The 14765-nt window shown below is 29.2% G+C and overlaps 1 protein-coding gene across 1 annotated transcript in view; it reads right to left on the bottom strand.

Annotated features, from left to right (window-relative positions):
- The window catches only part of Cad96Ca (tyrosine kinase receptor Cad96Ca), a 167232-nt gene that overhangs the window by 54456 nt on the left and 98011 nt on the right, over positions 1-14765 (bottom strand). The window contains exon 2 of the mRNA XM_075360872.1: positions 5446-5705. Coding sequence (XP_075216987.1) covers positions 5446-5705 — 260 coding nt within the window. The remainder of the gene's footprint in view (positions 1-5445; positions 5706-14765) is intronic.

Below are 14765 nucleotides of genomic sequence, written 5' to 3'. Positions count from 1 at the left end.
GGGTCAAAAGGAATGAAAGAGGGGACCGACTTATAGAATTTTGCACGAAGTATAATTTAGTAATTGCCAACACCCAATTTAAAAATCATAATAGAAGAATATACACTTGGAAAAAGCCAGGCGATACTGCAAGGTATCAGATAGATTATATCATGGTTAAGCAAAGATTTAGAAATCAACTCGTTGACTGCAAAACTTACCCTGGAGCAGACATTGATAGCGACCATAATTTGGTGATAATGAAATGTAGATTGGGGTTTAAAAACCTGAAGAAAAGGTGTCAGATGAATCGGTGGAATTTAGAGAAGCTTGAGGAAGAGGAGGTAAAGAAGATTTTTGAGGAGGACATCGCAAGAGGTCTGAGTAAAAAAGATAAGGTAGAAAATGTAGAAGAAGAATGGGAGAATGTTAAAAAGGAAATTCTTAAATCAGCAGAAGCAAACTTAGGCGGAATAAAGAGAACCGGTAGAAAACCTTGGGTTTCAGACGATATATTGCAGCTGATGGATGAACGTAGAAAATATAAGAATGCTAGTGATGAAGAAAGTAAAAGGAACTATCGGCAATTAAGAAATGCTATAAACAGGAAGTGCAAACTGGTGAAAGAAGAGTGGATTAAAGAAAAGTGTTCAGAAGTGGAAAGAGAAATGAACATTGGTAAAATAGACGGAGCATACAGGAAAGTTAAGGAAAATTTTGGGGTACATAAATTAAAATCTAATAATGTGTTAAACAAAGATGGTACACCAATATATAATACGAAAGGTAAAGTCGATAGATGGGTGGAATATATTGAAGAGTTATACGGAGGAAATGAATTAGAAAATGGTGTTATAGAGGAAGAAGAGGAAGTTGAGGATGAAATGGGAGAAACAATACTGAGATCTGAATTTAAGAGCGCATTAAAAGATTTAAATGGCAGAAAGGCTCCTGGAATAGACGGAATACCTGTAGAATTACTGCGCAGTGCAGGTGAGGAAGCGATTGATAGATTATACAAACTGGTGTGTAATATTTATGAAAATGGGGAATTTCCATCAGACTTCAAAAAAAGTGTTATAGTTATGATACCAAAGAAAGCAGGGGCAGATAAATGTGAAGAATACAGAACAATTAGTTTAACTAGTCGTGCATCAAAAATCTTAACTAGAATTTTATACAGAAGAATTGAGAGGAGAGTGGAAGAAGTGTTAGGAGAAGACCAATTTGGTTTCAGGAAAAGTATAGGGACAAGGGAAGCAATTTTAGGCCTCAGATTAATAGTAGAAGGAAGATTAAAGAAAAACAAACCAACATACTTGGCGTTTATAGACCTAGAAAAGGCTTTCGATAACGTAGACTGGAATAAAATGTTCAGCATTTAAAAAAAATTAGGGTTCAAATACATAGATAGAAGAACAATTGCTAACATGTACAGGAACCAAACAGCAACAATAACAATTGAAGAACATAAGAAAGAAGCCGTAATAAGAAAGGGAGTCCGACAAGGATGTTCCCTATCTCCGTTACTTTTTAATCTTTACATGGATCTAGCAGTTAATGATGTTAAAGAACAATTTAGATTCGGAGTAACAGTACAAGGTGAAAAGATAAAGATGCTACGATTTGCTGATGATATAGTAATTCTAGCCGAGAGTAAAAAGGATTTAGAAGAAACAATGAACGGCATAGATGAAGTCCTACGCAAGAACTATCGCATGAAAATAAACAAGAACAAAACAAAAGTAATGAAATGTAGTAGAAATAACAAAGATGGACCGCTGAATGTGAAAATAGGAGGAGAAAAGATTATGGAGGTAGAAGAATTTTGTTATTTGGGAAGTAAAATTACTAAAGATGGACGAAGCAGGAGCGATATAAAATGCCGAATAGCACAAGCTAAACGAGCCTTCAGTAAGAAATATAATTTGTTTACATCAAAAATTAATTTAAATGTCAGGAAAAGATTTTTGAAAGTGTATGTTTGGAGTGTCGCTTTATATGGAAGTGAAACTTGGACAATCGGAGTATCTGAGAAGAAAAGATTAGAAGCTTTTGAAATGTGGTGCTATAGGAGAATGTTAAAAATCAGATGGGTGGATAAAGTGACAAATGAAGAGGTATTGCGGCAAATAGATGAAGAAAGAAGCATTTGGAAAAATATAGTTAAAAGAAGAGACAGACTTATAGGCCACATACTAAGGCATCCTGGGATAGTCGCTTTAATATTGGAAGGACATGTAGAAGGGAAAAATTGTGTAGGCAGGCCACGTTTGGAGTATGTAAAACAAATTGTTGGGGATGTAGGATGTAGAGGGTATACTGAAATGAAACGACTAGCACTAGATAGGGAATCTTGGAGAGCTGCATCAAACCAGTCAAATGACTGAAGACAAAAAAAAAAAAGTACCAGAATAATATTAAATAAAATTTATTTGAATTGAAACATCTTATGCGACTTCCGTACCAAACTTTGAAATGAATTTATGATTAACAATGTGTTTTAACGGAAGATATCAAACCTAATTAAATTTTAAGTTTAAAAGTAAATATATATTAAAGTATTATATATTTATAAACTCAAATAACTTTGTAGTTTTATCTCTGTATCAAAAGAAATCATAAGGTTATAAAGAAAGACGTTGAATTCTTTGTGCTTGCTTTGAATTTAATAAAAAAATATTCTTTTCAGCATTATATATACATATATTTTTTTAAATATCAAACAGAATAAAATATGACCAATTTATTCAATTCTTTGTAAACCACTTCTATTTTTGAGAGTAAATAATCTGGTTAAAATACTTTTAGATGGTAGAAGAGATAAGATCAGGATAAAATAAAAACGCTCTAAAGTAACAGGCGTAATGATATTTATAAAATAAAACATTCTTTTACATCTGACCTTATCTTATTGTTGGAGCAGTGGTTTTCAGATCTTTAAATTTTAAATCTCAGAATAGAATAAATTTTTATGCTCTATATGTAAGCAATATTTATTATAATTATATATATATATATATATATATATATATATATATATAAATTCATGAAATACTTATATGAAAAATAACAATGCGTTAAATAATTTATTAACAAAAATTAAATACTAATGCAATAACGCACCTTGTCTAAAGAAAGAAGCAACTTCGCGAAGAAGGAAATTCAGGCCAATATTATCATTTTTACAAAAATGTTTTATGTTTTAAAATTATCATAAAATCGCTTTCTAATACAATTATTTCTTAAAATTCTGATGTGGACACTACATTACTTCCTTCTATGCGTATTAAATTAAATGTACACTTTTTTTTAAATGAAAAGTATATATAATTTTACTTCATTAATAACTTCTGATTTTTTTTTATGGTTATTATTGAATTATTATTTATTGTACATTTGTTTTACAATCAGAGGTTAATAATTATTAGTAAATCAATATATTTAAATTAAAAAAAAAAAAGTTAAAAAAAAGGAGATGAAATCTGATTCGAACCGATGGGCCTTGCTCTTGTAAGAACCAAATTTTCTTTAATTAAAATTTTATTTAGCTATTACTCTGGAACCAATGAAAATAAGTACCACTTATGTATATCGTTGAAAATCTCTCAATGAGGGCTTATTAATGCAGTTAAGAAAAAGTCCAAAATCCAATTTTTTTTTTGGATTTTCGGCTTTTTTTGGAAACTTTTGATTCAGTCGATTGCAATCAGAAGGAGAGGTGAACAACTAACTGTTACAACAGTCTTAAATCCAAAATTTCAACACCCTACGGCTAATCGTTTTTGGGTTATTTGAGATACATACGTATATACAGACGAAACTAGTCAAAATGGATTCAGGAAAAATCAAAATTCGTTGAAATCTGAAAACCGAAATTTTTCGTGATCACAATACTTCCTTTACTTCGTAAAAGAAAGTAAAAATGGTACTATACATACATTTTATTCGATTAAGTTTTAATGCGAATACCATCGTCAAAAATGCAATTTAGAATTTTTTTTTTTTTTTTTTTATGAAATAGCGGTTATCAATAGTCCGGTGGAAATCGATAGCGTATGAAAAAATGCCATGCCTGATCGGGATTCAATCCGGGATCTCCGCACGAAGTGCCTTGCCCATACAAACTCAGCCACAAAGGTTAGCTAAATTTATAAAAGTATCATGTTATTTTTTTTAAATACCTACAAATGTATTATTATAACCAAAATTAGTATAAATCACCTATAAAAAAGCTTAAAAGTTTGGCACGTCCAGTACATTAGTACTGTATATTAATACAAAGAAACTGAATATTAAATATGAATTTTTTATTCATGTGTTTCAAGTAAGTGTTTCCTCCATAATATTATGATTTAATATTTTATTCGGGCTGATATGTAGCAGAGAGAAACTTTTCACCAGTACATAATTTCTACATAGATGCTGTTAGTGAAAGTTATGAAAAGATAAAAACATTTTTTTCTGAAAACATGAAGTTTCTCCTTTCCATAGAGTAATTTCTTGTTTTTTAGATTCAAAATGTCTAAACTCAGTTTCAGTTTGTCTGTACGATTTTTATAAAATTTTTATATGTTTATTGTTTTCTGAAATGTTAAATTTATAAACTTATTTTTTAGCCACATAATATATCGGAGAAGAGCAGCGGATTAGTGCTTCTATTTCTATGCCGGAGGCATTGACAATTTGATATTTAGTCCGATATTTTTTGTATGAATTTGTAATATGTACAGTGATTTTTCAGAAAAGTATTGAAAAAGTTATTATTTTTTTTTAATTTAACGTAATTTGCTGTAATTAATGTAAACAACTAATAATTTTCAGAAATTTTGCGTTTATTTGAGGTAATGTAGAATTCTTACTACAACTGACAAAAAAATTCGTTGAAAAGTAATTATAAAAAATTGTTTTCTTACAATAACACACGCGCGCGCACAGTACATCTGAAAATATACAGGAAGTTTAATTTTTGATAATCCGATGAATGCAAGCCAAGATCACATGCTTGTAACTAAAAAAACTATATTTACCAGACAGCTAATACAACGAGAAATGTAGAATCCAACTTTTTCCTACAACCAAATTTAGATGTGCTTGTGTAGGTGTATGAGTAATGTGTAAAGATTGAATCTTTAGCACATTCAGTCGTAAGTAGAAATAATATTTGAGGTGATGTGAAACCCAGTTTACTCCTCACTTTTCTTATTTTATTTGATGTGATCCATTTTTAAGAATGAAAGTTTCATTTCAGGTTAATGAACATTTCAGTAAATTTAGATTAACAAAAATAACTTTAGCAGCGGAATAGTAATGTCTTTTTACCTTATCTGTAAGATTCTGTTGAATCCCGAACAGCTTAGCATTAGTCACATCAAAATCCTCACAAACAGAAACTTAGCTGGTTTAATATTTAGAAAACATAAGTAAATAAATATATTCCTATAATTAAAAGAGAAGCATACATACCCTATTAATCAGAGATTCATTAGTGTATACAACCCCCGTACGATTATCAATCCGAAAGGGCAGTGGTTTTTCATCTTGAACGGTATTTGCTATATTAAATCCCGTGTGATGTTCCAATCCGTATTCTAAAGGGTCTCCTTCTGCATCCTCACTTCGTACTCTTGTTACAACAGCACCGACTTCCTCTGTGTCCGCTACTATCCAATTTCTGTCCAACCATACCACTGGTGGTGTGTTATCACTTATTTGCTGGCCAGTTCCTATAGAAAAATGAAAAAAAGATTATTTTACAATAAATAATTATTTTATAAATTTTTACGTAAAATTTATAAACCAAAATTTAAATTTGGAATTTCACTTTTAGAAGAATTTAAGAATGCATTAAAAAAACAAAATTCACTATAGATCAACATATTTTTCCTTACGATTTAGAATGATTCGACAATTAATATTTTTCGCTTTTAATCAAATTTATTTGATATCTATTTACTGCAGCCATAATTCTGAGTACAGATCATACTTTTGAAAGAATGAGTAAACAATTATAAACCTTTTTACTTTCCGTCTAGTGCTATAACAAAGCTGTAGCTTAGAAGGGAAAGTATTATAATCCGTCCAATTTGGGCATATGCGGCTATCACCGGATCTTTACGTTTTGACACCTAAGGAAATCAAAAAACCGCATAGAATTTTTTCGGATGTTCGTATGCATGTATGTGTGTGTTCGGTTTCGCACCCTAAATCACCTTATATGATATACTCACATTATAGATATACTCTTGAACAGACTCAGGCCGACCATTTCTGAAACGTGTAGTTAATTGAAACCTAATCATCAAAGAATACCGATATCCAGGACTTAGTATTCAAATCCGAATAAAGACCTTTATTAGGATTCAAATTCGAGAACTGTCGACTTTGAAATCAGATGACTTACAAGTTGTAAATCATCTTTATTTATTTTTTTAAATTATTATGCAAAGTATTATCATTTAACAATGTTTTTTTTTAATTTAAATTAAATTTCATGGTAGTTTACAATATTGTATCTTAACAAAGAGTTGAAAGTGTATGAATTTTCAAAAGAATTGCAATAGATTTAATAAATCAGTATGATTTTGTTTTAAATCTAATTTTCTTTACTATAAGAAAATAAGAAAGGTCATAAAGTTGTAAGTAATATTTAATTTTCTTATATGAGATGGCTTCAATTTTTCAACTCTATCTAAATGTTGGTAATTCAGCAACATCGTTGTCAGCGTTCTATTTTAATTTTGTACTTTTCCATTAGCTGTCTGTTCAACAATTTTCCACCTAGAGTTTTCTTACCAACCATTACTCTCATAACAAAGATGAGAAAGTGAGTTAGAAAATAGTTTAAAGGATCACGCTGTCTGCACACTGAAAAATTACTGTAGCATTTTACTCAACACGATATTTTGTTTTCCTTTTTTATTGCAGAATTTCAGCAATTGTAGCATTTTGCAATATTTTTTAACTCAATTTACTTGGTACCATAGATTTTACAAAGGACTGGTGACATGCAGCATGCCGTTCTAACAACTCTTCTCATCTTTAAAGCTTCCGTTCCGTCTCCTGCGTACAGATTCTGATTCGAATTTGTACTTTTTGTTCTACGTATAATTCCTTAATAGATTTTCTATCGCTCCAATCCGGTCCTATTTCCCTCTAAACTTTTAATTAGTTTATCCCATTTAATCCTATCAAAAGCTATCTCCTAGTCAATGAAATATACGTACAAAACTTTGTTTAAATCTATCATTCTCTCTATCAAAACTCTCAAACAACCTATTGCGTCCCTAATTTCTTTTCTTTTTCTAGTGTCAAACTGCTTATCATCAAATATTCTCTCTATCTTCCCATCTATCCTCTTCACCCTACTTTCCACCGTATGCAACAATAATCACAAAGTTTTTTTAATTATACTTCTTATTGATTTTCTTTTGCTGGTTAATGATCTATTACTGGTTTAATAGTTTTTTGTGTCAATACAATTTTATATTTATTTTCTGATATTTCTAATATTCCACGCTTAATTTTGCAAATACTGGTTCTATAAAACAGTTAAGAGAGTTTTTAAAACGGTTAACTCGAAAGAAAAATATTCCAAAGTGATTAAAATTGTAGTTATGGCGTTGATATTTTGGTTTATGTTAACAGATGGATTCGTGTAAAGTTAAAAGTAAATAAGAAAAAACATGCATGACCTTGAGCATATGAGATGATGCTACTCGTATTTAGGTGGATGTTCTAAACTGTCGAAGAGTTTATCTAAAAGGCAAAGGGGTGTAGTAGAGATGATTGGAATTTTTATCAGCCATTAATTAGTTATCTGATACTTAGGCTCACTGGATTCAATACATTTACTGTAATTACATTTTTTTTTTGTTTTATATATAGATTGTTTATAACGAGGATAGCTGATACATCAAACATAGTACATTTACCATGATAAGATTACAATTAACTTTTAACAGTTTACTTAGTAATCAAAGATTGTATAATTTATTTTGAATCTAAATGATAAAATGTTTATTTTTTTATTTTAACGAATAACAGTTTAGATTACAAGTTTATTTTTAACGTTAAAACAGTTTAATGTTATATTAAACCTGATTTTAAAGCTTTTCCAGTAAAGTCAGTTAGATTTTCAGGCTAGAATAATAGTAGTGTCAAAATTAACGTTGAATGTGAATGAGAATGATTGTCCAGCAAGAGTGATAGATGAAGATAATGTTTTGATATTTGAATTCCACATATACATAGCTAGCTGCATGGTGTGTCGTGCCTACGGCACGCCTCCACAGCTAGGCCCTCCGGGCGGGTTGCTGTGACGGGCGGCGTGTCGGAAGTGGATTATTAAGTGTCCAGAATTGATTACCTCTTGGGTAAAAATATTTATTTTTTTTTTAAATGATAAAAATTAATATAACGAAAGTTACATTAGAAATTTAACTCTAGAAATTCATACTAACGAATCGGGGTTTTCCGCTAATGATCGATACATTCCGGTGCCTACGTTTTGGTTATCATTCATTATTTTATAAAGAAAAAAAATCGCATAAATAAATAAAAAATATGTAAAAACAATGTTTAAAACACCAGTCTTAAATTAAACGCACTAAAAGGTAAAAAATAATTTTAGGACGGTATCTCAGTATGGATTTGACAACAAGCTTTGATGATGATATGCAAGATTGTGTGAAAGTTATAGCTTCAAATTAAAAATTTGAATATGTTTGTTTGTACCCCACTATTTAGGCCATTCATCACGCACAAGAAAAAATTGGCAAAAACATCAAATTTTTGATTTGAAGCTATGACTTTCACATAATCTTACATATCATTATTAAAGCTTATTGTGAAATCCATTCTGGGATACCATCCTAAAATTATTTTTTTACATTTTAGTACGTTTAATTTAAGAGTGGTATTTAATTTTTTTTTCATATTTTTTATTTTCTACTTTTTAGTGCATTTAATATAAGAGTGGTTTTTAATGGTTTTTTATATACATATATGTTTTTGTTTTCTACTTTTAGTCTTCATAAGTTTATACTTTACAGCTGCCCTAGCGAACAGATTTGAGCGTATTAAGCAAAAGATCGAATCGGTACGTTTTACGGTTGGTGAGTGCAATCAAAACATAGGGCTAAACGATTTAATTTCCGGATAACCAAGATTCGGTAAATCAAGAATGTACCCAATGTGTTAAACAGTTAGCGTTCAACCTGCTGTTACATACGCCGTTTGAATCGTGAAAATCAGACGAGCAGTTGTCAAGATATTACGGTGGCACCCCATCGCACTCCCTCCCCAATTTCAGAACGGTGCCACGTGGGTATTTGAAAATATTATCATCCGTCGGGTACCACTGAGAGCCGATGGCGGTTGAAAAGGTTTTCAGAGCACTAGGACCAACCGTTTTCGAGATATTTACGATTATTGCCAGAAAATTCGGATCAGGTTAAAAAGTACTAAATTTTCCCAAAACTTCGGTTGCTATTATACAGAATTTCTAATAGCAACTGTATACCCTAATATATATCTAATTTCTTTATAAAACTAATAGCGTGTTATCATTTAGCTCCAGTCGGTTGTTATATATAGTAGGTAGAGCCCTAAGTTTTGTAAAATTATGTATTTCCAACGTGTGCGAATTTTAGATCCAAACTTGCCGAAACAGGCTACGTTATCTTTCACTGACAAAATATGAATGTAAACGAGGTTGCATAACCAAGGGGAATTTTTTTTCACTTAGCAACTTAGTTAATCTCACATACAAGGGCGAGTTAATATAATCCAAAAAAATTACAATGAAATTGTAAACCGTACGGTAAGAGTCACGTAGATATTTTTTCTTCCGCTCAAAAACAAAAATTTCTTTAATATAAATAAAACTCTTTTTAACAAAACAACAGGACATAAAAAAAATAAGACATTTCTATTACCAAAATCTGTTATTAATTTAGAATTTTCTTTAAGAAAAAAATATATGTTAAATATATTTAATAGACAATTGATATACAATAATAGATAATAAATAATGTTTAAGCGTTCCATATAATAAGCAAATAAAAGAAAAAATTGTTACGGAACTTTTACCGGCTCGATTTGATTTATTCAACAACGAATAATCATAAGGATTGTATAATTTCTGTAAATGTGATATGTACTCGTATTATTCGTTGTTTAATAAATGAAATCGGGCCGGTAAGAGTTTTATAACAATTTTTTTCTTCTCTTTTTTTGATATCACTGTGTTTTATTTTTTTTTTAAATGAATTATTGATTGTTATCTTATGAATTTTTTATTAAAATTTATTGCCTTTCTGGAACAAACAAACTGAATTTCACGGGCAAGTTTTTTATTGATAGTAATATCATTCATTTCATACCATATTTTTCTTTTTTTAATAAAATTATTATAATGACCTTTACGAATCGAAGATCCACGATGTAATAATGCACTTATTACTTTGTAAGTGTAACCCTCGATTTTTGTCGTTAAATTCGAATTTACCAATAGAATTTATTTCTGTTTTATTTATTCCTTTTGTAATAAAATTAGTATATCTCTTGTAAACTAATACTTTTATTTTTGTTAAAGAAGTGATGGGAATTAAAAAAATTGTTTAATCTCCAGTATTTTTATTTGCATAACAGCATTTACTATTAAAAGAAGCTGTAGTAAATTTTCTTTTAAATTTTATTATTCTAAGTACATTATAAAGTTTTTGTACGCTACCTAGTACTGTCAAGTACTACTATCTAGCGGTGTGATTCGTAAAGGTACATTAAAAAATGAATAAAATGACATATGCGAGTCCCGCGGTTCATGAAACCGCGGAACTGGAATATTTCATCTTACAAAATATAGGTCTAACAAAATTCGAGGTATTTTTGAAAGTATTCTTTATTACAAATCTAACTGAACTAAAATATCACGTTTACACGCTTATTTTTCCCCTTCATTTTAATTTCACTGTTAGGTTAGATCATGCTCAGAAATGTAAACGTAGCTCGTTGACTTCGTCGCCTCTTACCGACGAAGTTCTAATGAACTCCATGTTAGTAGTAAAAAATATATTATTAATATATATCGATACATATGCGGTATATCGATATATTATAATATAACAAGTATGCACCTGACCACCACATATACTAACATATGACTGATCGGTATATTCCCTTGCTAAGCTAAGAAGACGCATACACAGACATATACATACAAATCCCTTTTAGTAGGGTAAGATGTCAGTTGAATAGCAAACAAACACGCATAATTGTGTGGTTATATGTTAGGTGTGGGTGTAGTTGGTATAATGAGCTAAATACCGACAATACCAGTATTAGTGCAATTAAAAACAGTTTAATGATTATATTCAAATTAGTAAAGTTTACTAATAAAATAATCCAATTACTGGTTAGGAAACTACTGAATATTTATATTAATCTTTTTATTTTTATAAGTGTATAATTTTTTATTTGAATTTTTATAAAAAATATTACCGTATATAATTTTTTTTTTATTAATTGTGCTTTTTTACAAATATTTTTTTTAAATATTTTTTTAAACAAAGTGTAACACAATTAACGAATATGCAAATTCTTTGTGAAAAAAATCTGATAAAGTAATTGGAAGGAGGGTGGCAGTATATCAAAATGTCCATCTCCTCTAGGTCCAATCAGTAATAAAAAAAATACGTGGATTAAAACCTACATTGACTGTATTTGAGTTTTTTTACAAACAAAAACTTCCTAAGCCGCATGTAAAAAAAAAATTAAATCATCACTCGTGCACTAAATTTTTGTCATTATTGTTTAACATAAATGCGGTACTTCATTCTTGTTGATTAATTAATTAATTTCTAACTTCGATATGAAAAAAAATCTTTCATTCATTTAACCAGCATGTTTTTGAAATAAAGAAACATTTTCCATAATTGTAAAAAATAAAAATTTAGGAGTCAGATTATCAAATTAAATATTACAATTGTTTGAATTTAAAAAAATTCAATAATGAAAAGAACTAAAATTTCGCTGTAGAAGCAGGAAAATGGTAAAGGCTCTCCAAAAAAATAAAAGGAAGACTTTAAATTGTATTTTTTTTTTTTTAAATGGCATAATTTATCTCATTTATTTAACAAAATAATGATTAGAATAAATAAATAGCAATTTTCTAAATGTAAAGTATTTTTAATTATAAGCTTTTTTCCTTTACATTCCTTTTAAACTTATTATTTTTTTTCTTTATTTAATTTCCTGTAGTTAAAAGTAGAACTTAAATGTTTAGTTTTTCATTGTTAATATTTTTTTTAGTTTTAGACGTTCTGTTTTGTGACGTTAATGATATATCTTCCATTTTTTTACTGTCATAATCGTTGATTATCATAATTTTACGTACAGATATTTTTTACACATTTATCATAATTTTACGTAGATGAATGGATTATCCTTACAACTAATTTAACTGTCTTAACAACTGTCTTCTTTTTTTTGAAAATTCGATATAGTAGCTTGTTAATATTGCTACTTTGTAGAAGCAATTTTTTTATTATATCAATAAATTTCAATATATATATTTGTTACTACTCAACTTTATTCGCATTTTGTATTTTAACTGCTGCCTTCTCCTACATATTTTTCATTCTATTACTCTATTTTAGATGCATTTTATCCTACCATAACATTTCTTTAATAAGAATTTTGCACTGTCTTATTCTTTTCACATTTCGAATTATATATACATATTTTTTTGCTTCACAACTTTTTTATTTATAATCGGTTCCGAATAAGGAACTACACAAGTAAATCGTATTGCAAAAAGGACATGATAAAGGGTTTCCAATAAACACCTTCAATAAAACGTTCATATTCACAAAAACACAAAGCACATACGTACATAAATACATAAAGTTCATGTATACAAACACACTTCCACTGAATAAAGGTTTAACGAAAAACAAATTTAAAAAAATTTAACAAATCAGTAAACGGTAGACAAAGACAAACAAATAGCAACATAACAAGGTCATAGAACTAAATGAAAAAATTCCTCATCGAGGCATAGAAAGATGCCCATCATATATCTGATATTGAACCAGCTTAAATATCACTCAGATTCCACCGAGTCCAGTAGATGTAAGCTCAATTGCCGGACATCCTCGCTGTTGTCTAGGAGATTAACTGCTAGAATGTTCTCATGATTATCTAACCGCTGTCTGTAATCTGAACCGAACCGTTTGACCTTTTCGCGTTATAAGTCTGTATGTAGTAATGGATTTTTTTCGTTCCGTACAAACCACGGTGCTTATTATTCTTAATATTATATGTTGCTTGTCGTACTCCATAGCTTTATGCCATAACGTTCAAATCGAGTCACCATTTATATTAAAAACTGTTGGATAACGACAAGTGTGAATTCCTACCTAATAACTAATAAAGCTTCTTATATCTCGTGTTTAACTTTTCTTTTTTATCTCACTTGATACTTTCATGTCAAACGACGATGAAGATGACGCCCAAGATACCGTATGCGGTCAAAGTGTGGGTTGAAAATGCCGTCTAAGTGGACCTGGACAGTCACCTCTTCTCAACGTAAGTGTATTATGACTTGATTTATGATGATTCACCTTTATTTTTTATTTTTTTAACCGTTATATATACATAATTCCGGATAATTTGTAATATTGATCTGTTAGAATAAATATTATAACCTCTACTTATTAATTTCCTCTTTGGTTTAAATGGAGCAGATTTGCCAACAATCTTGTTACTCTAAAAACTAGAAATTTTCTTTTCATCATAGAGGCACTATTTCCTTGTTTGAATCTGCTTTTAATTTATTTCTTACTTTTACATTATATGCATTTTAAGGTTTAAATAACAAAATGTTTGTCTTTTGTATATAATTTTCACTTTCCTTCTATTTTTAAGTAAATCTTCTGTAACAACTGAATCTACAACTTTCCGTGTATTTCTTTTAACTTATTTTTAATTACAGCCAAAACAGCAATATAGCAGCTCAATTTTTTATAATTTAAGCTTCATGCAGTTCAGAAAAAAACATTTGTGAAAATATATTCTAGTGAATTAATCATATAAACTGTTTTCATCAAAACAGAACAGAGGATAAATTAGAAATTTAAAGAAATGTTTCCTTGTTAATTTTCTTAAAATGATATATCTTTTAATATTTAATACTTGAACTAGCTCGTTAAACTAAAAAATCCTCAAAGGGGATGGATACACTATTCGAAATTAATAATAAACTTTACCAAGGAAACTAGTTTTAGATTTTATTTTATATTTGTCTTATAATTTTTTGACCGAAATATATTCTGAGTTCGTAAAAAAAAACCACTAAGGGAAAGTACCCGTTTAATCCTACATTTTAACTTCGAATGCATTTAATAAAGAAATACGTTGAATATATTTTTCTTTTTGCTTATTGTTTTCGATACATGAATTATGACTGAATAAATGAAAAAAAAAAGCTTTATTCGTTACAAATAGTCTACATTAAATTAATTGTTGGCTAATAGTTTAAGAAAAAAATTAAATAAGGTTTTATTTAGTAAGTTATTTAAAATTGATGTTCTATCTTACGCAATTTCCGAACAAAATGTATTATACTTACAAGGATAATAAAATAATTTACATCAGCTTGCTGCTATGTTAGAAAAATATTACGAAAAAATGTAGTTTAGAATACACAAATAAAAATTAATAGTTTATTTAATAAATTGCCAACCCATTAACTTATTTAAAATGATGATGATGACCCACTACTG

This window comes from Lycorma delicatula, chromosome 3 (genome assembly GCF_047948215.1).
Source record: "Lycorma delicatula isolate Av1 chromosome 3, ASM4794821v1, whole genome shotgun sequence".
Lineage (NCBI taxonomy): Eukaryota > Metazoa > Arthropoda > Insecta > Hemiptera > Fulgoridae > Lycorma > Lycorma delicatula.
The sequence above is the reverse complement of the archived record's forward strand: the minus strand, read 5'-3'. Positions and strand labels throughout refer to the sequence as shown.